Source organism: Osmerus eperlanus, chromosome 15, assembly GCF_963692335.1.
Source record: "Osmerus eperlanus chromosome 15, fOsmEpe2.1, whole genome shotgun sequence".
NCBI classification, from domain to species: domain Eukaryota; kingdom Metazoa; phylum Chordata; class Actinopteri; order Osmeriformes; family Osmeridae; genus Osmerus; species Osmerus eperlanus.
In genome coordinates this window covers 16058157-16083858 of record NC_085032.1, presented here as the reverse complement: position 1 = coordinate 16083858, position 25702 = coordinate 16058157, and the positions used below count along the sequence as shown (strand labels likewise).

The 25702-nt window shown below is 51.7% G+C and overlaps 1 protein-coding gene across 1 annotated transcript; it reads left to right on the top strand.

Annotated features, from left to right (window-relative positions):
- Positions 1-1514: 1514 nt before the first annotated feature.
- Positions 1515-24873, top strand: mllt10 (MLLT10 histone lysine methyltransferase DOT1L cofactor). Its single transcript, XM_062479767.1, is given in 20 exon segments — positions 1515-1936; positions 3079-3158; positions 4463-4517; positions 6069-6178; positions 6264-6367; positions 6821-6914; positions 14330-14422; positions 14721-14842; positions 14844-15010; positions 15697-16317; positions 18658-18812; positions 20722-20845; positions 21072-21144; positions 21653-21846; positions 22047-22193; positions 22301-22329; positions 22501-22724; positions 22968-22991; positions 23091-23169; positions 23507-24873. Coding segments are annotated over 20 exon segments (2901 nt in total). The 5' UTR covers positions 1515-1773; the 3' UTR covers positions 23750-24873.
- Positions 24874-25702: the final 829 nt, after the last annotated feature.

Genomic DNA, 25702 nt, shown 5'->3' with positions numbered 1-25702 from the left:
AACTTCTGAAAAGTTAAACCATTAAGGTTCCAGATTTTTGTATGAATTCGACAAAGATAAATAATAAAGATAATAACAGGTTATCACTGATAATTAAAGCAAGGCAACCAAAGACCACCAAACCATTTCACCCTTTTGCACTTTGACTAGGCTTTTAGTCTTGCAAGAAAATCACTGTTCGATATTAGAAATGTTTTTTACACTTGAGTTTGGACGGTGCTTCTTTCGTAAATCTGTTTAGGTGTAGCCTGTACGTGACGGTTGTAATGCCACGTTGTTTGGCTATAGATTTGTGCATGTCTAAAATAACCCAACACAACTCTTTCTCCCACTGCAGACACACTGTAGGCCTGTGAACAAGATTTGAGCTTTCCTTATGAAATCCCGTAAAATGGCACTAAACGATAATGATGGGAGGCAGCACTAATGTCATTTGCCCCCCCACCACCCCACACTAGACTGTCTTGTCTCCAACAACCGACCGCACATGTAGGCTACGGGTAAACTTAGACTTAATCAAGTGCAAGTTGTAAAAAATCATTTGCTATTTCAGTGTTTCAGTAGCTACGGCCCCTTCAACAGCTGCCCCGCCTTTGCTCGCCTTTGTTCTCTCGTGCTCTAATAGGTTCTCCCCTGCCACACAATTCACTTTTTTTCCCCTTTTCTTTTTTATGCTCCCTTTCCCTTTCCCCCTCTTTTTGTAGAGCGTCGACTGGAGCGTTTGAGCAATTTGAAATTAAAGCAAACAATGGCCAGGCACTCCCAGGGACCTCTCGCTCACCATATTACACGGAGGACGCTCGTGTGCTCTCACGCATTATTGGCAAGTCATTACGTTTCTCTGGAAACCAAGAGCTTGCAGGCGCGCTCAGAGGAATCGGCGATGCACGCTGCTGCTGTTCAACAGTAACCATGAACGTGCAGTAGCATCCTTATGATATTACACTACAACATATTGGCAAATTAAAACTATTTTGCGTATAGGGAAATTATAAGCCTATAATACGTTTGATGTTTCGTGTTGTTCTGAATCGCAGATCAAAATAGACTGACTTTCTTCAGTGGGTCCAGTTTGGGAGAAACCCAATGCCATGCGCAGGTCCAGTTATAATAGTAATATTTATAAGCTATCTATGTTTCCTTCTGTTGTGGTGTCACTTTCTGACCTCGCTCCACACACTTTCACATATACACGCTAGTGCGCGCGCTCACTACACACAGGTATATATTTATTCTATATTGTTCTACAAACAATTATATGTAGCCTATATTTAATACCACTGTATCAATATCATATTAGTCTTGAACTTCAGGCTATTATTTTATCTCTCACTGTGCGTTGGTGTTCCGTGTTGCACGCCATTATTCTGAACATACTCACATCAACGATTTGTTACAAAGTTCCTTGTTATGATTCGGAACCTCAAAGTGCTACAAAGTTTACAAAGCATCGCCATGTGGAACCAAAATGGCCCAACTCTTTTCACGAACCAATCACAACCTGTCGCCGCAGCGCTGTCAGGCACGTACACAGGAACCTTACGTGCTACGCACTTCCGCTTTCCGACGACGAGGTCGCCTCTTCTGGATCGCGCCATGAAGTGGACATTGTGCTGAGAAAAAAAAACGCTACCGAGGAGGAATGTAAACACGACTAAAACATGATCCTTCGCCCAACAGGGACTTAAAGCGGTGTCGCGGGGGAAAGATTCGAATATTCTACTTAGGTTTTGGGCCATCTTCAGTGCAGTTGCATGTTCGCTTTCTCCGTAGATGGTCTCCGGCGAGCGGTGTCTGGCAGCGGACGACGATATCTTGGTGAATAATATGAAGGAGATGATTGGAGGTTGCTGTGTATGCTCAGACGAGAGAGGCTGGGCAGAGAACCCACTCGTCTACTGCGATGGTCATGGTTGCAATGTCGCTGTTCACCAAGGTATGCACCCTAAGATTACAACATATAGCCTAGATACCTAGCTAGTTTCAAATTGCCCCTTTGGTGTTCCTCAGCGGGCTATGATAGCTAATGCTAACCCCGATAGCTATGTTAGCCTTGTCACTTACGGGCTAGCACCACTACTAGGCTAACTATCTAGGTTACTGTAGCTTTTACGTTGACGTCAGCTAGCTTGCTGGTTAGCTTGCTAGTTTATGGCTGAACATATATAAGCAACATTACTACAACCTAGCGAGCCTGGGTCATTTCAGTTGCAGTCACATTTATGCCAGGGCCCAGGTCAGCTGGCTAGCTGCATACTCCCGCCGTCTGTCTGAACCAGAAAGGTTCAGTGTATTTGTTGTAAAGTCTGTTAGAGAGGAGAGACCAGGCTTGAGTCCATGACGTTCCAGCCAACAATTCTCCGTTGCGTCTGTGAGCTAGTGGCTATGTGGATGTGTAACACATTTTGTATATGACTGATGCGTTGTAACCTATGTTAGGTATTTATATGGAGAATGTACCATTTATTGTCACCTAGCCAGCAGTGGCTAGCAGCAGTAGCTAGCTCTAGCAGTTAAATTAGGAAATAAATACCAGTCGCCAGATGGTTTGTGCAGGCTACGTTACGTTGAACTTTAGCGTCGAATTGTAATTAGCAATTAGTAGCTAGCAAAGTAGCTAACCTTCACCTAAACATGCAAACTAGTTTTCTGTCAACAGTACCACGTGGTATAGTTACCGCTTTATCCTGCTGCTGCAACATTTCTTCAGGGAACGTGTACTGTTATTGTGTCACTGTCGATCTTGTTAATGTAGCAATAACAGTCAGTTACACAAAGCCCCCCCCCCCCCCCAACTGTCATCTGTATCATATGAACTGTAGTTTATAAACCGTATTGAATAACACCCGTGTATTTGGGCTGTTGGTGGATGAAGTAGAGAGATCACAGGTGATCTGAGCACATTATAGAAGCAGCTTCCTCTGCTTAAGTAGCTTGTGTATGTTTGAGGTTGACATACGTGCGCAAGTTTGGGTTATGTGTGCGCCAAAGTGTTTATTAGTGTAACAGCTACTTAGTGTGTGAGTGTAATAAGTGGTGTGTGTGACCGACCCCTGTTCTGTCCCCCCCCCCCCCCAGCTTGCTACGGCATCGTGCAGGTGCCCACAGGGCCTTGGTTCTGCAGGAAGTGTGAGTCTCAAGAGAGAGCTGCACGAGTGGTGAGTTAACCTGGACTCTGACCACCCAAACATCAACAAAGCATTACAATGTACTCTTGTGTCAGGCGGGGGTTTGAACTTGCCGCCTCTCGATCTGCAGAAAGTGCTCTACCTAACTGCTGTTGTAACTCCACACTGCTGAGGTTTCCTACTGCCCTTCACTCACCTGTGCTACCTGCTGTGTAGATCACCTACCTGCCTACAGGGTCTTCAGTCACATCTCTGCTCTGTAAACTGACTTGTGAAGTTGTAAACCATGCGATGGCCTCGTGCACTAACGTACTGTCGTGCATTTACATTTATTCATTTAGCAGACACTTTTATCCAGAAGCGACTTCCAAGAGAGAGCTTTACAAAAAGTGCATAGGTCAATGATCATTAACAACGAGATAGACCCAAAAACATTGCGGGTAGCCAAAACATGAGCATACATTGTGAAAAGCAAATAAGTGCCAATGGGAAGAAACATAAGAGCATGTAGTTAAATAAATTACAATTAAACAACATGAACCTCAAAAGTGCAAGAGTGTACTTCTAGGAAAGCAAGCAACAATAATATAATTCACAGCAAGTACAAGAAGTGAAATCAGTTACAACTAACCAACAAGTGCAACAAGTCCCTCAATAAGTGTCACGTGCACTTGCGTATGGTCTTGTGCACTATTGTGTATTACTCTGAAAGCCTGCATCCTTCAAAAAAGCCATTTGTGATGTGTGTGATGGGCAGGAAATATAAAAACAACTCTCACACACACTGACACACACACACACACACACACACACTGAGTAGAAAGGGAAGCAGCCCTAACAGAGTGATTGTGAAGACAGTTGGGGGAGTGGCTTATGGCCAAGATAGTAATTCCCTCCAATACACACGCACACTGTAGCTGTACTGTTTACAAGATGGTTGATCTCTCTCCGTAGAGATACAAGCCTAGCTGATCACTCTCAATAGAGATACAAGCCTAGCTGATCTCTCTCCGTAGAGATACAAGCCTAGCTGATCTCTCAATAGAGATACAAGCCTAGCTGATCACTCTCAATAGAGATACAAGTCTAGCTGATCTCTCTCAATAGAGATACAAGCCTAGCTGATCTCTCTCCGTAGAGATACAAGCCTAGCTGATCACTCTCAATAGAGATACAAGTCTAGCTGATCTCTCTCAATAGAGATACAAGCCTAGCTGATCTCTCTCCGTAGAGATACAAGCCTAGCTGATCACTCTCAATAGAGATACAAGTCTAGCTGATCTCTCTCCGTAGAGATACAAGCCTAGCTGATCTCTCTCTGCTGGTCTCTCTAGAGGTGTGAGCTGTGTCCCCATAAAGATGGCGCCCTGAAGAGGACAGACAACGGTGGTAAGAAGACTTCCTGTATCTGACACACACACGTATACATACACACACATGTATACATACACATATACACACACGTAAACATAAATACACACACATAAACATAAACACACCCACACGCATAAACACACACGCATGTATACATACACACACATGCATGTATACACACACTGGTTGAATGTGTGGTGATTCTTAGTTATTGGGTGGTTTTGGAATACCGCTGTGAGCTTCTGTGTATGTGTGTGTTTGTTTACTGCTCATCCTCTCCTCTAGAGCTTGTGTGTGTGTGTGTGTGTGTGTGTGTGTTGGAGCCAGGGCTCTGTGTGAGGCTGGGTCGTGTGGATGTGAAGGGGATCCTTTAGGTTCATCTGGAGGTCACAGTGGAGACTGTAAACATGCTGTGTGTGTGTGTGTGTGTGTGTGTGTGTGTGTGTGTGTGAGAGACACACTCTACCTCCCTCCTTCTGTCTCTCTCTCCCTCCCTCATTCTCCCTCCCTCCCCCCCCCTCCCTCCAAAAATAATAATCTAAACTCTATTCCACACACGTGTCTCGTTTTCTTTGGAAACTTTTTTCTTATTTTTTCAACCTTTCCAAAAAAACATAGACACAAAAAGTGTCTAGTATTTTTTTTTTTTTTATCTCAACCTTTCTTGCACAAACAGTGAAAGGAGAGAACACATCATGCCATCACATACAGATTAAAACTAAAGTAATGAGACTGGCTTGAAAATGTAAGAAGTAGAAAGTACAGATATTTGTGTAAAACATTTAAGTAGGGAAAGTTAAAAGTTGTCAGAAAAATAAATAGTATTAATACCAGAAAAATCTTTTAAGTATTTGTACTTTGTTACTTCCCATCTCTAACCAAGATAGAACAAACAGATACATGTGTATAAGGGACACACAGTAGCAACAGCTGTAGTGAGTGTGTGAGAGAGAGATTATATCATGTACAGGCCCTGCCTGAGTTATGTGCTCATGTTTTTATCGACACCCTGCTTGTTCTCGCCTGTAGCATTTATGTGGGGTTGTATAATGTATCGAACACCAAGGAGATGTGTGTGTGTGTGCGTGTGTGTGTGTGTAGCCCTTGTGGAATCAACCCTGGTTTTATAGCCCTGTTTTATTGGCCCCTGCCAAATTCTTGGAGGGACTTCAAAACAACAACATCCCCCTTTCACCCCCTCCCCTGGTCCCCCCCCCCCTGCCCCCCTGCAGGGTCAAAGACAGGTCAGAGGGTCAACTGTAAGTTTAAGCCTGTTTTTGTTCCTGCGATGAGAATAACAGACACCCCAACGTGAAGAAGCTTCCATCACCATCTGACCCCTCATTCACCTCAAACTCCAACCCTCCTCCTTCCCTCCCTCTCTCCAATCTCTCCTCCCTCACTCCTCCTCTAACCCTCCTCCCTCCCTCCCCCATCCTCCCTCACTCCTCCTCCACCCACATGCTTGTGTGAGTGTGTTTGTGTATGCACTCATCTGCAGTATCAAATATTAAACCTTTTGTGGTGTGTGTACTCTGATTTTAAAGTAAGTGTGTGTGTGTTTAGGCTGGGCCCATGTGGTGTGTGCTCTCTATATTCCGGAGGTGGAGTTTGCCAACGTGTCCACTATGGAACCCATTGTGCTACAGTCTGTACCCCACGAACGCTACAACAAGGTATCTACACACACCACACACACACACCATGCTCTTGGCCTGTTTGTTTTGATGTCTCTTTTATTCTTTGTGTGTGTGTGTGTAGACGTGCTACATCTGTGAAGACCAGGGCAGAGAGAGTAAAGCGGCTTCAGGCGCCTGTATGACCTGTAATAAACATGGCTGCCGACAGGCATTCCACGTCACATGGTGAGACCCAGTCAAACCCTCGCAACTTTATTAGTAGGTTATGTTGAGAAGACGGTGTCTGGCCGCAGACAGCACTGTCGGTAAACTAAGCTGTCTCTCTCTCTGTCTCTCTCTCTCTCCGTCTCTCTCTTTGTCTCTGTCTATGTCTCTGTCTCTCTCTCTGTCTCTCTCTGTCTCTCTCTCTGTCTCTCTCTCTGTCTCTCTCTCTCTTTGTCTCTGTCTCTCTCTCTCTTTGTCTCTGTCTCTCTCTCTCTCTCTTTGTCTCTCTCTCTGTCTCTCTCTCTGTCTCTCTCTCTCTATGTCTCTGTCTCTCTCTCTCTTTGTCTCTGTCTCTCTCTCTCTCTCTTTGTCTCTCTCTCTGTCTCTCTCTCTGTCTCTCTCTCTCTTTGTCTCTGTCTCTCTCTGTCTCTGTCTCTCTCTCTCTTTGTCTCTGTCTCTCTCTCTCTCCTGCAGTGCCCAGTTTGCTGGGTTGCTGTGTGAGGAGCAAGGATCGGATGCAGACAATGTGAAGTACTGTGGATACTGCAAATACCACTACAGCAAACTGGTGCGTCACACACACACACCACACGACAGTCCTACCCACTGTTTAGATCACAAACATGGCTACGGTATTCATACAAACATGTATACACTTAAAAGTGTCTGAATGATGGTAGACAACGCCCTCTCTAACCTCTGAACCCTGGGTTTGACCTCTGAACCCTGGGTTGACCGCTGAACCCCGACCCTGGGCCTCTTGTGTGGGTCTGAGAATGCAACTCAACTGGTGTTAGGATTAGCGGTCTGATATGAACATTGATGATGTCATTGAATGTTGCTGTGGCGAGTGTCTGATGTTCCACATGAGATCTGCATCTTCTGGCTCAGTTTTGTGTGTGTGTGTCCAAGGTGAGACTGGGATTACATCAGAAAACAGATGGTTTCTCTTTCTTTAGCTCTCTCCCTCCCTCTCTCTGTCACCCTCTTGCTCTGTTCCTCTTCCCCTCTGTCATTCCTTCTCTATCTCTCTTCTTCCTCCCCTCTCTCTCCCCCTCCCCCGTCACACAGGGGAACACCTTTACCTTTTATCTCCTGAATGACTTGATCCTTACAGCTGAAAAAAGAGCCATCACAGGGCTCTAGAGTGCGACCAAATTGTCGCACTATGCGACCAAAATGTGTACGGGTGCGACTAAATTTTTTCCTAGGTCGCACCGGTGCACCTAACCTCCTCGCATCCGCTGTCTCTCCACAAACGAAGCGTTTGTTATCCTAGAACGGAACTGACACTCATGGTTGGATCATATCGTGGTCTAAACCAATCAGAGACAGAAATGGGGCGGGTCTTTGCCTCTGATTGGCTGTGGTCCAGATATTCCTGTAGCTCCGTGCTGTGTGATTGAAATTACGACCTGAGCACCAGAGAGTCAGTTTAGCAGACCTGGGCATTGTATGGCCCGCGGGCCATAACCGGCCACAGGCTGTCTCAATCCGGCCCACGTGAGGTAAATCAAAAATTTAAAATAAATAAATGTGTTGAGCGGTAATAAATATATAGTCCTGAAAGACTACAGTGATCAGGCGATTTACATATGTGCGTTTGCGCAACCTCACCGACAGGAGAGTTAGCTGTTGGTTAGCCCTCGAAAATGAAAAACTTTGCCACTGATTAACTTTTAACAAGACATGGACTTCTAAGTATCTGTTTATCTGTTTACTGAGGTCAAAGTGAAAGCTGTGAAGAAAAAAAACTAACGCGGACATAATAAGAACTTGACTGATTCAGTGGGCGCGGGCTGATGGTTTGCTAGTTGAACTGCAGACCCTGATCATTACCTGTCAGCTGTCCTTCGCATATCCACCTCAGACATTCAGACAGATTTCGATGCACTTGTTCAAGCCCACTGGATTTCTCTCACAGAACAAAATGAACTGAAAAAACGTATTGCTTTTTGTATAAAGTTGATCAATTCCACATCTTTAACATACTGCAAAACAACTTTTCAGTGTTTGTGAAGATTAACTGGTTACAAATAAAATGAAACACTGTTGTTGTTGTTTATACTGTTTATTACTTCTATAATCTTTCCTATTTGACCTACACCAAAATCTAAAATATTTATATAAATATTTACAGAATATCCTTATTCTTCTGATAACCAGTAGCAGCTAATCAAAATATATACTTTACTGCTTTTTACAATGGGAGAAAATGAATAGTGAGCAAATTGATGAGGCCCTCCAACACATTTCAGGTTTCTCATGTGGCCCCTTGTAAAAATGAATTGCGGACCCCTGAGTTACGGAGCTGGGCCATGGAGCTAACCCATGGAGCTAGGATTTTGATGCTAGGGAGAGTGTGGCAAGATGATTTAGCCAAGGCCATAGGGCAAGAAGGCCAAATTACAGGTGTTGGCCATCTGAAGGGCATGCGACAGCAAGGTGGGACCTGCTATAAGACTTTGAGCCATGAAATGTTAGGTCTCAGTTCAGGGAAGCACTTTTGAACTGTAGCACTTTCTATTTTGAAATGTTTTATTTTGCTTAAAATGTTTTAGTTTGGTAGCTCAGTGAAGCACTTAAAATATTTTTTTATATACAGTATGATTGTGCTTCAAATAAAAAATATATTTGCCTACACCTTATTCTTGTTTAAGATCATTTACATAATATATATGAATGTATATGGAGCGTGATAAAAAGGTGACCTTGAAATTGTGGCGACGCAAGGAAAAATTTGGGTGCACCTACATTTTGTGCTGGTGCACCTAAATAAAAAAGTTAGGCGCACCAGTGCAACCAAGGCAACAAGTTAGTCTGGAGCCCTGCATCACACAATCTTCCTGCTCTCCATCCCCCCCTCTCCTCCACCTCACTTCCCCCCTTTCTGTCTCTCTTTCTTTCTCTCTCCTCTCTCCCTCTCCCCCTGTCACCACCCCCCTCCCCCCTGTCGTCACCCCCTCCTCCCCTCTGATCTCTAATCTCTTTGGCAATCAGCAGAGCCTCTGTCCGGCACGCTGGCCCCTCCCCCGCCGCCCCCCTGCTTGCCTGTGTGCTAAGCCCAGGCGGGGTGCAGGGGTTTGGGTTACAGCGGCCAGGGAGGGGCCCCTAGGGCCCTGGAGCTCAACGCTGACACTGGAGCACTGAACCGGACGAGGGCAGAGAGACTTCCTGTCTGGGGCTGGGAGGGGGGGGGGGGTTAGTACGTTAGTAGAGGTTCCTTTGGTGTCCTAAGTTTGAACCAGAGTGTTCTTGTCTTGAAGTGCCAGGCTGTTACAGAGAGAGAGAGAGAGAGAGGGGGGGGGGTAGCAAGATGCCTTGAGTGAGGTGGACCTTATGTGTTGGGTGATATTGTGCGTGTGTCTTCTGGTAGTCTGGTCTCTCCTGGTAGTCTGGTCTCTCCTGGGTCAGCTGTACCTGTAGTCCCACAGGTCCTGGGTCAGCTGTACCTGTAGTCCAACTAAAGGTTTAGGCACCTGGGGCCTACAGCAGCCTGATCCCAGACCAGCGCTAAAGGGGGCTCTCCTCACCTGGTTGTTGGGGGGGGGGGGGGTCGGGGCAGGTGGTTACAGTAAATGCATCTAGTCGCCGCTCTCCCTCCTCGCCGCAGCGGAGTCCCCATGGTAACGGTCGCCGTGTTGTATTGGACGGCGGGAGGCCACTGTGCGCTGCAGGAAGCAGCCCTGATACTGGATCTGTTTACTGACTAAAAGCAACAAACACTCAGGAGAGGGGGGGGAGAAGGAGGGAGGGAGAGAGAGAGGGAGGGAGAGAGGGAGGGAGAGAGGGAGGGAGAGAGGGGGGGGAGGAAGAGAAAGGGAAATCTGGGAATCGGATACAAATATTTTATTTACTTGTTTTTGTTGATCAGCTCACCAACCTATTTCTTTGTCCAGTTAGTTTGTGGAGCTGTCTCTGCTTAGCTTGAATGCATGTTACCTGTAAAGCAGCTTATGAGGCCAAAACAAACAAAGACCTTCACACATACCTGCAACCATGCCTCCGTGTGTCAGCCAGCCGTCCAGCCAGCAGACAGTCCACCTGGAACACAACACCCAATCTTATCCACAACGTCTCGTTTTTTTTGACTGTCTTTGAAAGAAAGAAAAACATCTTTATGTTTTGCCGCTGCCTTTCCTCTCCATCTCTGCTCTGTCTCTGTGGGTCAACATGGTTCCTGTTGAGGAACCCGGAATTTACATTTAGTCATTTAGCAGACGCTCTTATCCAGAGCAACTTACAGTAAGTACAGGGACATTCTCCCAGAGGCAAGTAGGGTGAAGTGCCTTGCCCAAGGACACAACGTCATTTGGCATGGCTGGGAATCGAACTGGCAACCTTCTGATTACTAGCCCGATTCCCTAACCGCTCAACCACCTGACTATCCCAGGAGTTCCTCTCTCTTAGTCCGGAAGTGGGGGACGAAGTAGTAGGGCTCAGAGCTTAAGGGGGTCTTCCTGTCAGGGTGTGGAGATGGTCTGGAGATGGCCCCCTGAACACAGCCAGGCAAGGCTGTCTGAGCCTCCTCTCTGTGTCCACACACACACACACTTAAGAGCACAGAAATTTACACACACACACACACATACAGTACATTCACACATGCGCACACACACCCACAGTACATGCACACATGCAGACATGCTGGTCAGACTCCAGGAAGACTCTGTATTTCCCAGACACAGTGCAGAAGAGCCACATCTCAGCTACCAGGCACCGTGCAACAACAACAGTAACATGTCACTCCCAGCAGGGTCGCTGGGGTCCTCTGTGGACAGCAGAAAGAGCGTGTCGTTTATCTGACCAGCCATCAGTCCTCTCCTCTGTTCCCCTCCGACCAAGACCTTGTTAGCTGCCCTCCTCATGCAGCGTTCTCCTCCCTGGCTGGTTAGGGTTAGCTGCCCTCATGCAGCGTTCTCCTCCCTGGCTGGTTAGGGTTAGCTGCCCTCCTCATGCAGCGTTCTCCTCCCTGGCTGGTTAGGGTTAGCTGCCCTCCTCATGCAGCGTTCTCCTCCCTGGCTGGCCGCCCCAGATGTAGATGTGCTGGGGATGGTCTAAGCAGGTGGTCAGGTGGCTGAGTGGTGAGGGAGTCGGGCTAGTAATCTGAAGGTTGCCAGTTCGATTCCCGGCTGTGTCAAATGACGTTGTGTCCTTGGGCAAGGCACTTCACCCTACTTGCCTCGGGGGAATGTCCCTGTACTTACTGTAGGTCGCTCTGGCGTCTGCTAAATGACTAAATGTAAATGTAAGCAGCATGTAAGGTCAGCCCTCCGCCTGGGACATGGAGATCTGTGCTTTCACCACAAAGACGGGGAAATAGAAGGCTGGGTTGTCGAAGGTGCCCAAACAAGAGTGGAGTTTCCTGGCCTTGTACTCCTCATCCCTCCCCTCCCTCCTTCTCTCCCTCCCTCCTCCCCTCCCTCCTCTCCCTCCTTCTTCTCTCCCTCCTCCCCTCCCTCCTCCCTCCCCTCCCTCCTTCTTCTCTCCCTCCTCCCCTCCCCTCCCTCCTTCTTCTCTCCCTCCTCCCTCCCTCCTCTCCCTCCTTCTTCTCTCCCTCATCCCTCCCCTCCCTCCTTCTCTCCCTCCTCCCTCCCTCCTCCCCTCCCTCCTCTCCCTCCTTCTTCTCTCCCTCCTCCCCTCCCTCCTCCCTCCCCTCCCTCCTTCTTCTCTCCCTCCTCCCCTCCCCTCCCTCCTACTTCTCTCCCTCCTCCCTCCCTCCTCTCCCTCCTTCTTCTCTCCCTCCTCCCCTCCCTCCTCCCTCCCCTCCCTCCTTCTTCTCTCCCTCCTCCCCTCCCCTCCCTCCTTCTTCTCTCCCTCCTCCCTCCCTCCTCCCCTCCCCCTCCCTCCTTCTTCCCCTTCTGACATCAGAAGCCTGTATCTATCTGTCTCCATCACCCGATTGGTCTTCCCACTGATTCCACCTCCATCATTGGATGACGCTTGTGTGCTCTGATTGGATATTGTGCTAGTTCTAAATACTCTCCACATTCCAAATGTGGTTTATTTACATTTTATTATTATTTTATTATTTTAATTAACATTTTAATTATTATAAACATGTTTTCTTTCCTTTTCCTTCTCTCAGTATGTTGTTGTTTACACGCTACATGTGATTTATTTTTGGTACATTTTTGGTATGTTAATCAGTCCTCTGTCAGTAAACCTAAACCTTCTCCTGGTGTGTGTGTGTGTGTGTGTGTGTGCGTGCATGTGTAGGTGTGTGTGTGTGTGTGTGTAGTATGCCAAGGTTTCCCTCTGTCTTGCCTTTTGTTAGTGCTGCCTGATTTGCATTACCCAACAAGCCCATCCCCCCTCCACACACACACACACTCCCTCCCCTCTGCATTCCAGAGTCAGAGGTCAGAAGACTCAGATGTGTGTGTGTGTGTGTGTGTGTGTGTGAGAGAGAGAGAGAGAGAGAGAGAGGGGTTAAGAAGCCTAGATGGATACCTAGCTAATGCTCAACCCTGCAGCCAAACAGCAACGGGATGAAAACACCAACCAGCCGCTTAGAACTAGCCTACACACACACACTTTCCTGGTCAGAGAGCCTGCAGGATGCTGCCCAGGGGAGTTCCTGCCGGGATAGGGAGGATTATTTTCCCTCTCCTCCCCCCTCCTCTCTCTCTCTTTCCTTCGTTTTTGCTCCCCATGTTCCCTGACCTGGGCAGCGGGCTTTAGTCTAAGGCGTAGTCTCTCCCTCTCCTCTCCCTCTCCTCCTCCTTTCCTCCTCTCCCTCTCCTCCTCCCCTCCCTCTCCTCTCCCACTCCTCTCCCACTCCTCCTCTCCCTTTCCTCTCCTCCTCTCCCTCTCCCTCAACCTCTCCTCCTCCTCTCCCTCTCCCCCTCTCCCTCACCCTCACCCTCTCCTCCCCCTCTCCCCCTCTTCTTTCCCCCCTTCTCCTCTCCTAAAGCCAGTGCAGCGAAGGGGCTTATTCACCAGCCAGATGTCATATTTTCAGTTTTTAACAGTGTGTAAAAGAGAGAGGTTTCTTTTACTCATATTTGTGTAAAAGAAAGTGGTTGTTGTGGCAACTGGTTGGACAGAAGGTTTTCACCTGAACAAGTCCAGGAGTGTTCTCTTTGTGGTCCTCCGTGTGTGTGTGTGTGTGTGTGTGTGCGTGTTACCCGACCCTCTCAGCCTAGCCACTGTCCATCAACACCTTCACTAAGGAATGTTAATGAAAAACAACAAGGGAATCCCCAAGAATCGATCCTGCTGTCCACACACACACACACTCCCAGGTGGTGTGGAGCAGCTGAGACAGGAAGCTTGACTTAGCCAGCGTCTCCTGATTGCCGACTGGGATGTTGTAGTTGCTGGGGGGGGGGTTGAGTGTCATGCTCTTAGGAGGGCTGCATATTTTCACAGCTTCACCCTGAGGAGAGAGAGAGAGAGAGAGGTGTAAATTTGTCTGTGTCCTGACGCCCCTCATGGTGAGAAGGTGCAGGAGCCAGGGTGCAAATTAAGTTGTTCTCCAAGGGACCAGATTGGATCAAGACAGACACACATATGTACACACACACACACTCAGACAGACACACACCTGTTCAACACCTTCTCACCCTCACACACACACACCCTGAACTCATGCTCTGTGCTACTCTGGTGTCTGGGTGTGCCAGTTTAGCGAGAGACTGTTTGAGATGGATGAGGACTGTCTCTCCTCTCTCTCTTGCTCTCTCTTCATCCTAAGTATTTCATCTTTCAGTAGTTTCAGTCTTTCAAACATTTTCTCGTCTTCCATCTCTTATTTTGGCAGGTGATACAGAAATCTTGTCTTTTGGTCAAACTCATCTCCCTTCCTCCCTCTCTCCCCCCCTCTCTCCCCCCTCCCCCCCTTCTCCCTCCCTCTCTCGCTCCCTGTCTCCTCCCTCCCTCTCCCCCCTCCCTATCTCCCCTTTCTCCCCCCCTCCCTATCTCCCCTCCCTCCCTCTCTCCACTCCCTCCCCCCCTCTCTCCCCCCTCCTCCTTGTACAGAAGCATAAAGAGAGGGACAGGCACAAACCCAAACACAGGAAGAGTCTGGAGCTGGGCCCCTCTCTCATCACCTCCATCGCCTCCGCAGACAAGGTGAGGGCACTCCTCCTCTCTCTTCCTCTGCCCCACCTTCTCCCCTCTCTCTCCTCCTCCTCTCTTCCTCTGCCCCACCTCCTCCCCTCTCCTCCTCCACCTCTAGTAGAACATTGACTTAAGCACTGTAAAGAGTTACAGCCTGAGAGCTGACCTCTCTCATGCTCTATCCTCCCCCCTCCCTCCCTCCCTCCCCCTTTCTTCTACTCGCTCCCTCCCTCTCTTTCTCTCATCTCTCCTGCCATCTTCCTCTTACCACTCCCCCTCCCTCCTCCCCCCCTCCCTCTCCTCTCTACAGAGTTTCCCCCCTAGCAGCAGTGCTGGAGAGCCGGTCACAGTGCCCGCCTCCTCTCAGAAGCGATTGGACGAAAGCGCCGCCGCCCGTTTCACCACCGCCAACTTCCAGGAAGTGGCCCCCCACCCCCGGGGGCCCCAAGGATGGCCCCCCCGCCCCCCCGGTCCCCGAGGCCAAGAAAAAGAACCATCCGGCCGGCCAGCGAGCCCGCAAGCCCCTCCCCTCCACAGTGGTCACCATGGCAACCTCCTCCACTGCCCCCTCCTCTTCCTCCACAGGGCCGTTTCATCAAGGTGAGAGAGAGAGAGAGGGTGAGAGAGCGAGAGAGAGAGAGCAGTAGGGGTGGAACGGTACATGTATTCGTACGGTACGGGCGTCACGGTTCGGTGTCTGCTGATATCACAGAGTTGGGGAATTTCTCCAAGCTCGATTTTATTTAAAAAATTAGGTAATCTGGCTTTCATAACTCTGTGCCTAGCCTCTTACTGACATCACCGCACATCACTGGTTGTGGGGTATGTGAGTGGAAATACATCTAACATGCTAACGCATATAACGCATCTGGCATGTGTAAATGACTACAAATATCCGACGCCATTACCCAGGTTTACTTTTCTCTCCGTTGTACCAAACTCCTACTGAACTGTGATGTCTGAACCGCGGTATGAACCGAACCGTGACTTCAGTGTACCGTTCCACCCCTAGTGTGCAGTGGGGGTGTTGTGTGTGTGTGTGTGTTGGATGTTGTCCAAAGACGGTGTCTAGTGTTGGTGGGGTGGTGATGACAGCATCGGCTGTCTTCTGGAGTCTCTGAACAACCTGGGAAAGAGCACACACACACACACTGCTCAGGGTGGGTGTGTGTGTGTCAGGTATCTGTTATTTGGGCTGCCATGATGTCTGACTCTTCAAGGAGTGCTGCTGTCGTTGGCTTCCTAGCCAGAGTTATCTCTGCTGCTAACACTCTCTCTCCCCCCAGGTCTGTTGACCAGCAGCACCAAAACCACCTCCTCTGACTTCCTGGCCTTCTCTGATTCGTCCTTGCGCCCCGGGGACACCTTCTCCCCGCCCCCCTTCAGCCGCGTCCTGGTGAAGGAGGGGGGCGTGGCCTCCGACAGCAAGCCCACCCACGCCTCCTTCGGTTCTCTCCTTTCCCTCCCTAGCCCCGCCCCCGTGGGAGGGAAGCTTTACGAGACCTCCCTCTCCTCCGGAGACACGCCCCTTTCCGCCCCCAGCGCCCTCCTGGCAGGGTACAAGCGCCCCCTGCCCTCCTCCTCTGCTGCCCCCCCGGTGGGTGTGGGGGGCGGGGAGGAGGGGCTGAAGGGGAAGAAGAGGAGGGGGAACTGGAGGAACCGCTACGGGCCGTGTTACAGCGGCGTCGATGGGAAGACCCAGGAGGGGGCGGAGCCTCATCCCCCAGCCCCGCTGGCCCTGCCCCCCTCCGCCTCCCCTGCTCCGCCCTCCTCCGGATCGGCCCTGTCGGGCAGGGGAGGCCCCGTCGGCGGGGGGCCTGGGGGAGGGGGCCCCGCGGGGGGGCAGAAGTCCTCCCTGCTCAGGAACGGAGCTCTGCAGAGTCACGGTATCACTCCCAGCGGCCCAGGTAGAACACACACATGCTGATACACACACACACACTCACATGTGCTGAAGTGGTCGCTGTCTCTTTTCATCTGTGATCTGTTGCTTGGCAACCGTTTGTGTGCTTTAGAGTTGCCTTCAGCGGAGGGAAATGTGTGTTACCTCTCTCTCCTCTCCCTCTCTCTCTTTGTCTCTTCTCTTCCTCTTGCCATAGTTTTCATCCTGAATATTCTACCTTTGTCCACCTCAAGTCCCTCACCTCCCCTCCCTAACCTCCCCTCTCCCACCTCCCCTCTCCCACCTCCCCTCCCTCACCTCACCTCCCTTCCCTCCCTCACCTCCCCTCCCTCACCTCCCCTCCCTCACCTCCCCTCCCTAACCTCCCCTCCCTAACCTCCCCTCTCCCACCTCCCCTCTCCCACCTCCCCTCTCCCACCTCCCCTCTCCCACCTCCCCTCTCCCACCTCCCCTCCCTCACCTCACCTCCCTTCCCTCCCTCACCTCCCCTCCCTAACCTCCCTTCTCCCCCCCACCTCCCCTCCCTCACCTCCCCTCCCTCACCTCTCCCTCCCTCCCTCACCTCACCTCTCTCACCTCTCCTCTCCCACCTCCCCTCCCTCACCTCCCTTCCCTCACCTCACCTCCCCTCTCCCACCTCCCTCGCCTCCCCTCTCCCCCCGTGTCTGTGCTTGCTTGTTCACATCTCTCCCTACTGTAAATATTTAGCTGGGGGTTAATGCAGGGCAGCAGAGTGGAGGATCTCTCCCATCCTGTCCGCTGATGGATGGACAGGTTATTGTGTGTGTTGGTTGAGGGGGGTAGACTCAGGGTAGTTTAATGTTTAATAGCAGGTGTGTATGTGTGTGTGCGTGCTGATGGTAGAATACTGTATGTGAGGTAGTTAATGTTTGTCAGGTCCATGAAGGGGTTGTGACTTCAGTGAGACAGGAGAGATCTGTCCATGCAGCAGCTGGACATACCACCACCTCATTACCTAGTCCACCTGATTACCTAGTCCACCTGGAATTACTAGTCCATTACTAGGGAGAGAGGAGGTGGGGGGAGAGAGGAGAGGGTGGGGGGGGAGAGGAGGTGGGCGGGGAGAGAGGGAGGGGGGCAGAGAGAGGGAGGGGGAGAGGAGGAGGAGAGGGTGGGGGTAGAGAGGAGGGGGAATGGGGAGAGGGTGGGGGGGAGAGGAGAGGGAGGGGGAGAGGAGGAGGAGAGGGTGGGGGGGGAGAGGAGAGGGAGGGGGACCGAGCACTGCGCTGTATCTGTTTTATGGATCAAATAATGTCAGGCTTGTGTGTCTGACCTATTAGTGCTAGCTCAGGTGTGTGTGTGTGTGTGTGTGTGTGTGTGTGTGTGTGTGTGTGTGTGTGTGTGTGTGTGTGTGTGTGTGTGTGTGTGTGTGTGTGTGTGTGTGTGTGTGTGTGTCTTGTCAGATATCACCTCAGCCCTCCTGCTACGCAGGGAGAAGCTGTGCTTTCTTACTTTAACTGGCTCTTCATGTCTTTCTTTGTTTCTTTCACTCTTTCTTCTGTCTCTCCTTCTGTCTCTCTGTTTCTCTCTCTGTCTCTATTTCTCTCTCTGTTTCTCTCTCTCTGTCTCTCTGTTTCTCTCTCCCTCTCTGTTTCTCTGTCTCTCCCTCTCTCTGTTTATCTCTCTTGTTTCTCTCTCTGTCTCTCTCTGTCTCTGTTTTTCTCTCTGTCTCTCTCTCTGTTTCTCTGTCTCTCTCTCTGTTTCTCTGTCTCTCTCTGTCTCTCTGTTTCTCTCTGTCTCTCTCTCTGTTTCTCTGTCTCTCTCTCTGTTTCTCTCTGTCTCTCTCTCTGTTTCTCTCTCCCTCTCTCTGTTTCTATGTCTCTCCCTCTCTCTGTTTATCTCTCTTGTTTCTCTCTCTCTCCATCTATCTCTCTGCCAGGCACAAAGCACTCTTGTTTCCCTGGTGACTGTGTACTGCCCAGAGCCATTGAGTCTATTGTAGGGAGGGCCCCCCCCCCATCTGACCCAGTCCTGCCCCCCTCCCGTCCAGGGGTCAGGGGTGGGCGGGGTGGGTGATCAATAAGGGGGAGGGGAGATGGAGGGAGGGGGCACCACATGAATATGAATACTACCCCCCCTTCACCTCCAAGGATAAAAAGATCTGATGGGAGGAGCCTATGACTCATCAGATTTCTGCTATTTACTCTGGGTCAGTGGCAGGCCAAGCTAGCATGTACTGACTCCTGCTGTGTGTGTGTGTGTGTGTGTGTGTGTGTGTGTGTGTGTGTGTGTAGATCTATGATCTATTGACATGTGTTCCCCTGCTATGTGGTGCTGGAAGAAGGCTGGTTGCCATGGTGATCAGATGGTTTGTTGTCCGCAGGTGCCTTCTCCAGTGGTGACGGGTCGTTAGGGACCATCGCTATGGGCGGAGCCAACGCCGATATGTCGCAACCCCCACAAGCCACGCCTTCCTTAGCTCCGCCCCCTACACCCTTTGCCGCAAACACCCCCCTTTCCAGCCCTGCCTCCACCCATGTAAGTAACACACAACACACATGCAACCATACACACACCCACACACACATTTGCATGTACACTCACACGCACTCATTTCCTAATTTGATAAGGGAGGGAAGTTCAACTCATCACTCACTACAGAATCTCTCTACCCCCCCCCCACCACCACCTTAGGACTGACCCCTGACCCCCACCCCCTCCTCTGTGCCCCTCCCTCTGTCTCCTGTCCTCTACCATTCTCTCTTTTTACTCATTCAATGCCTAACCCTCATGCCTCTCTCCACATCCCCCCCCCCCTCTCTGATGTGATGTGATGTGACAGCCACCACAGTGGGACTCTGGGATGAGTGCGTTTACACTCCAGTTCCCTGAATCCTGTCCTCTCCCCCCTCTCTCTCCCCCCTCTCTCTCCCTCTCTCTCCCCCCTCTCTCTCCCTCTCTCTCTCCCTCTCTCCCCCCTCTCTCCCTCTCTCCCCCCTCTCTCCCCCCTCTCTCCCCCCTGCTCCATACATATTATAGAAAGGAGGATAGGCACAGGATATCATGCCTATTTACACAATGTATAGAGGACTTAATGCCACAACAGAGTGTGTCAGAGTGTGTGTGTTCACCACAGGTTTCCACTGTCATCTTTGGCCCACTCTGCCTTACTGTGATTGGCTGAGAGCCCAGTCAGAGAGAGGGGGGGGCAGCTGAAGAGAGAGACACAGGGAAAGAGTTGAAATGAGAAATGCATGTAGAGTAAGAGGGTGGGGTTAGGGTGAGAGGGGTTTGAACGAGAGCTGAAGTCACAGGGATGGAGGAGAGATGCAGGAGAGATGGAGGAGAGATGGAGGAGAGATGGAGGAGAGATGGAGGGGAGATGGAGGAGAGATGGAGGAGAGATGGAGGGGAGATGCAGGAGAGATGGAGGGGAGATGGGGGAGAGATGGGGGAGAGATGGAGGAGAGATGCGGGAGAAATGGGGGAGAGATGGAGGAGAAATGGGGGAGAGATGGAGGAGAGATGGAGGAGAGATGGAGGAGAGATGGAGGAGAGATTTAGGAGAGATGGAGGAGAAATGCGGGAGAAATGGGGGAGAGATGGAGGAGAGATGGGGGAGAAATGGAGGAGAGATCGGGGAGAGATCGGGGAGAGATGGGGGAGAGATGGAGGAGAGATGGAGGAGAGATGGAGGAGAGATGGAGGAGAGATGGAGGAGAGATGGGGGAGAGATGGGGGAGAGATGGGGGAGAGATGGGGGAGTTGGAGGTTTTGTTCCAAACTTTGTTCCCTCCCCCCTCCTCCCCTCTCCACGGTCCTAACTCAGGGAAATGCCTTAATTGGATTAAAGAGCATCAAAGGCAGCCTGTCAGTGTAGGGTTGGAACAGGAAAGCTCCGGAACCTTCAACAGCCATGTGCTGAGGAGCTGGTGTGTGTGTCTGCGTGTGTGTGTGTGTCTGCGTGTGTGTGTCTGCGTGTGTGTGTCTGCGTGTGTGTGTCTGCGTGTGTGTGTGTCTGCGTGTGTGTGTCTGCGTGTGTGTGTCTGCGTGTGTGTGTCTGCGCGTGTGTGTGTGTGTCTGCGTGTGTGTGTCTGCGTGTGTGTGTGTCTGCGTGTGTGTGTCTGCGTGTGTGTGTCTGCGTGTGTGTGTCTGCGTGTGTGTGTCTGCGTGTGTGTGTCTGCGCGTGTGTGTGTCTGCGTGTGTGTGTCTGCGCGTGTGTGTGTGTGTCTGTGTGTGTGTGTCTGCGCGTGTGTGTCTGCGTGTGTGTGTGTGCGTGTGTGTGTCTGCGTGTGTGTGTCTGCGTGTGTGTAAGGGAGCAAAAAAGGGTGTTCCACATGTAGAAATGCAATAAGACCTGTAGAACCTGTGTGACACTGCTGTGTGTCCATGATCCAGTCTTGCAGCACATAAACACAGCTGTGTGTGTGTGTGTGGGTGTGCGCAGACTGGGTTACCAGGGTTACAGGGGTCCGTGTTCAACCTGGCGCCCTCACACATGTTCGGGAACAGACTCAACCCCAACTCTGCTATGGCCGCACTTATCGCCCAATCAGAAGCCTCGCCCGCAGGTAAGCCCACGTTTGTGTGTTCGATGTGTAGGTGTGTGTTCGAGGTGTGTGTGTTTGTGAGAAAGGGGAGGCGAGGGAGGTGCATAAATTAAGTTTTCCAGGAAAACGTGGAGAGAATGGAGAAGAGAAGGTTACTGAGCTTGCAGTCTGTATGGGACTGTTATTGATGTGTGTGTGTGTGTGTGTGTGTGTGTGTGTGTGTGTGTGTGTGTGTGTGTGTGTGTAGACCAGGAGATGGGGGACTGCAGCAACAGTGTTCAGGGTTTCCCTGTACGAGCATCTCCCAAGACCACCCCACGGTGAGTACACACACATGCTCTCACACACACACACACACACATGCTCACACACACACACGCTCACACACACACACACACATGCTCTCACACACACACACACATGCTCTCACACACACACACACACATGCTCACACACACACGCTCACACACACACATGCTCTCACACACACACACACACACATGCTCTCACACACACACACGCTCACACACACATGCTCTCACACACACACGCTCACACACACATGCTCTCACACACACACACACATGCTCACACACACACGCTCACACACACATGCTCTCACACACACACACACATGCTCACACACACACGCTCACACACACACACGCTCACACACACACATGCTCTCACAAACACACGCTCACACACATACACTCCGTTTCATCAAACCACAGAAACTGTATCAACAAACTGAGGTTGTTTTCTATGTGCTAGTCTCTGCCTCAGTAACCTCCCTCTGAGGTGTGGTTCCTCTCTCTCTCCATCCAGCTCTCCTATTGGTGGGCTGCAGATCCGGTATGACCCCTCGGGGTCGTTGCCGGGGCTGGGGTTGCTAGGAGCGGGGGCGGGTGGGGCCGGGGGTGAGACGCCCCTCCCGCTGGCCACCAGTATAGAGCAGCTCCTGGAGAGACAGTGGAGCGAGGGCCAGAACTTCCTGCTGCAGCACGGAGCCCAGAACGATGGTGAGGACACACACACACACTACCACTCTCTCCACCCACACACACACACACACACACACGCAACCACTCTCTCCACACACACACACACACACACACACACTACCACGACCACTCACTCTCTCCACCCACACACACTCACTCTCTCTCCCCCTCTCTCCCCCCCCCCTCCCCCCCTCCCTCTCCCTCCCTGGTGTCTCCAGTGCTGGCCCTGCTGAGGTCTCTGCACCAGCTGCAGGAGGAGAACCGTCGCCTGGAGCAGCACATCCAGACCCTCTCCCTGAAGAAGGAGAGACTGCAGCTGCTCAGCGCCCAGCTGGCTGTCCCCTTCACGCCCTCCTCCGGCCCAGGTACACACCCACACACCCTCCTCCGGCCCAGGTACACGCACACACCCATGTATACACATACCCATGCTCCCAGGCTCTGACTCTGTGTGTGTGTGTGTGTGTTTCAGATGTGAAGAGAGACATAGCCTCTGCTCAGGTAAGCAGACTGTCTCTGCTCATCACATCTCAGCAGCTTCTAACACGTCCACACGCATGGATGGATGCAGATATATATTATATATATTATATATAGTATAATAACAGTAAGAGTGACAGGACTAAGACTGTGTTGCCATGACAGCGCCGGTGACAGGATTCTCTCTCTTAGGACAGTGTGTCGTGCGGCCATAGCAGCAGTGGGTCCGCCTCCTCCCTGTCCACCCCCCCCTCCCTGTCTCAGAGCCCCCCCCAGCCCCTGGTCAACGGGGGCCCGCCGGGGGGGGCTCCAGGGCTGGGGGCCCTGGGAGGGGGGGCCCTGAACGGGGTGATTCAGAGCAGCTCTGGTCCACACACACACACAGGGTCCAGCCTGTCACTGCCTGGGAACAACAGGTACCTGTCTGTCTGTCTGTCTGTGTTGCTCTACCTGTCTGTCTGTCTGTCTGTGTGTGTTGCTATACCTGTCTGTCTGTCTGTGTTGCTCTACCTGTCTGTCTGTCTGTCTGTGTTGCTCTACCTGTCTGTCTCCTCTCTCCCTCTGTCTGTTCATGCCAGCCTGCCTGTCTGTCTCTCTACCTGTCTGTCTGTGTGTCAGTATTGACTCTTTCCTGTCTCTCTCTCTCTGCTGGAATGCAGCAGGTCAGCCCCCTCTAAGGGCAGGTGAGAATGACGCTCAGCTACCTGGACTGCTGCACATGTGTGTGTGTGTGTGTGTGTGTGTAATATGTGTGTGTAATGTGTGTGTGTGTGTGTGCTCAGCGCGGCTCGTCTGGACCTCTTCTCAGAGCAGCAGAAACTCCTCTTCCACCAGAACGTGCTGTCAACACAGCCCTCAGTGGTACATATATATACATACATATATACAGATATACAGCTGCTGTCAACACAGACCTCAGCAATGAGACACACACAGAGATATATATATATACACATATACAGGTTTTTCTCTTTTATAAACTTCCATTAAACTCGTTTTTGCCCCCTCCCCCTGCCCCGTCTCCCCCCTCCCTCTCCCCCATCCCTCCCTCCCCCTGCCCCGTCTCCCCCCTCCCTCTCCCTCCCCCCTTCCCCCCGGCCCCCTCTCTCCCTCCCCCCTCTCCCTCCCCCCTCCCCCCCGGCCCCCTCTCTCCCTCCACCCTCTCCCTCCCTCTGCCCTCCCTCCCTCCTCCCCTCAGGATCAGCAGCAGATGTTGTTCTACCAGCTCATGCAGCAGCAGCAGGACCTGCATCAGCTCCAGTCTGTGTCCTCCACCCAGCTCACCTCCATCTCCCTCTCCTCCTCCTCCTCCTCCCAGCCCTCCAGGGCCTCCAACCCCTTCCTAGCGATGCACACGCACACTAACCCCGACATGCTTGTTGCCGGGCAGAAAGCTCGTCTAGACAAGGCCCTGGGGGGGGTAGCTGGTCAGGAGACCTGAGGGAACTTTCCACCTCTCTCTCTCTCTCTGGCTCTCTCTCTCTGGCTCTCTCTCTCTGGCTCTCTCTCTCTGGCTCTCTCTCTCTGGCTCTCTCTCTCTGGCTCTCTCTCTCTGGCTCTCTCTCTAAGTCTATCTCTTTCACCCATTTCTTTTTTTCATCCATGCATGTCTCTCTTTCTCAGTCTTTCTCACTCAGTCTCTCAGGGGTCTACACGTATTGACAGATCAGAGCAGTGCATTTACCACATAAGCTAGCACACAGAACTACAACTCCCCCTTTAAGAACGACAACTTCCATTAAAAACGACAACTCCCACACCACGAGGAAATAAAACTACAACTCCCAGCAGGAGTCAACGGTAGCCATCGCTGGACACCGGCCTCCCTAGGGGGGACCATCTGACTATGCAGCTCCCAGGGGAGCAAGGGGGAGGGGCCTAGGATCGCTTTTCCTGTTTGTTACCGCGGCAACATCTGACCACACACCTCTCTCTCTGCGTGCGTGCGCTCGTTGACCTCAGCTGAGCGCTCACTTTAAACCTAGAGCTTGTCATCATCCCAGAGGATGAGGGTGGTCGTCATCTATCACTTCGCTCGCCTGATTTCCTTGACGAGGGAAGGAGGAAGGAGGAAGTAGGTGTTTCAGACTTCCTGCTGAGTCTCAAGCAGGTGTAGACTCTGGTACTACAGTGTGTGACACGATGCTGGTGCTATCACCAGACAGGAAGTAGTTTTCAGGAAGTGCTGTGTGACGTTGCTCATCGCTGCTCAAGCCCCTCCCACACCAAGCTACCTCTTACGCAATACAGAACCAGCCTATCGGGGCCCAGGGCCGGCCTGTCAAGGACCAGTCAGAATGCACCATCGTCAGGACTGACCTGTCAGGGATACAAACCCAAGTGCCTGAAGGGGGCGGGGTTATGTGATGCTACTCTACCTGTCAGTCACCCTACCTCACAGCACGATTGGTCTTCAGGCTGTGTTTCCGTGCAAACGCTTCTTGGATAGGGGGGCAACATCTCTCTCATTCCCTATGTCTCTCTCCCTCCCTCTCTCTCACCCCCTCCCTCTCTCTCACCCCCTCTCTCACTCCCTCACTCAGTCCCTCACCCTCTCACCCCCTCTCTCTCTTACCCCCTCTCACCGCCTCCCTCTCACTCCCTCTCTCTTACCCCCCGTCCCCTCCCCCTCTCACCCCCTCTCTCACCCCCTCTCTCCCTCCCTCTCTCACCCCCTCCCTCTCTCACCCCCTCCCTCTCTCACCCCCTCTCACCCCCTCTCTCACCCCCTCCCTCCCCCTCTCACCCCCTCTCTCACCCCCTCTCTCTCACCCCCTCCCTCTCTCACCCCCTCCCTCTCTCACCCCCTCCCTCTCTCACCCCCTCTCACCCCCTCTCTCACCCCCTCCCTCCCCCTCTCACCCCCTCTCTCACCCCCTCTCTCTCACCCCCTCCCTCTCTCACCCCCTCCCTCTCTCACCCCCTCCCCCTCTCACCCCCTCCCTCTCTCACCCCCTCCCTCTCTCACCCCCTCCCTCCCCCTCTCACCCCCCTCTCACCCCCTCTCTCACCTCCCTCCCTCTCTCACCCCCCCTCTCACCCCCTCTCTCACCCCTCCCTCTCACCCCCTCTCTCTCTCACCCCCTCTCTCTCTCTCACCCCCTCCCTCTCTCACCCCCTCCCTCTCTCACCCCCTCCCTCCCCCTCTCACCCCCTCCCTCCCTCTCACCCCCTCCCTCCCCCTCTCACCCCCTCTCTCACCCCCTCTCACCCCCTCCCTCTCTCACCCCCTCTCTCTCTCACCCACCCCCTCCCTCCCTCTCTCACCCCTCCCTCTCCAGAGGTGATCCCTGCTGTGTTCACCAAACCCTTTTCCTTTGTATTTATGTTCCATGTGTTTATGTAACGGGCGTGAGATAATATATTTTATGAGCCCAGTGGTTTCAGGTGATTT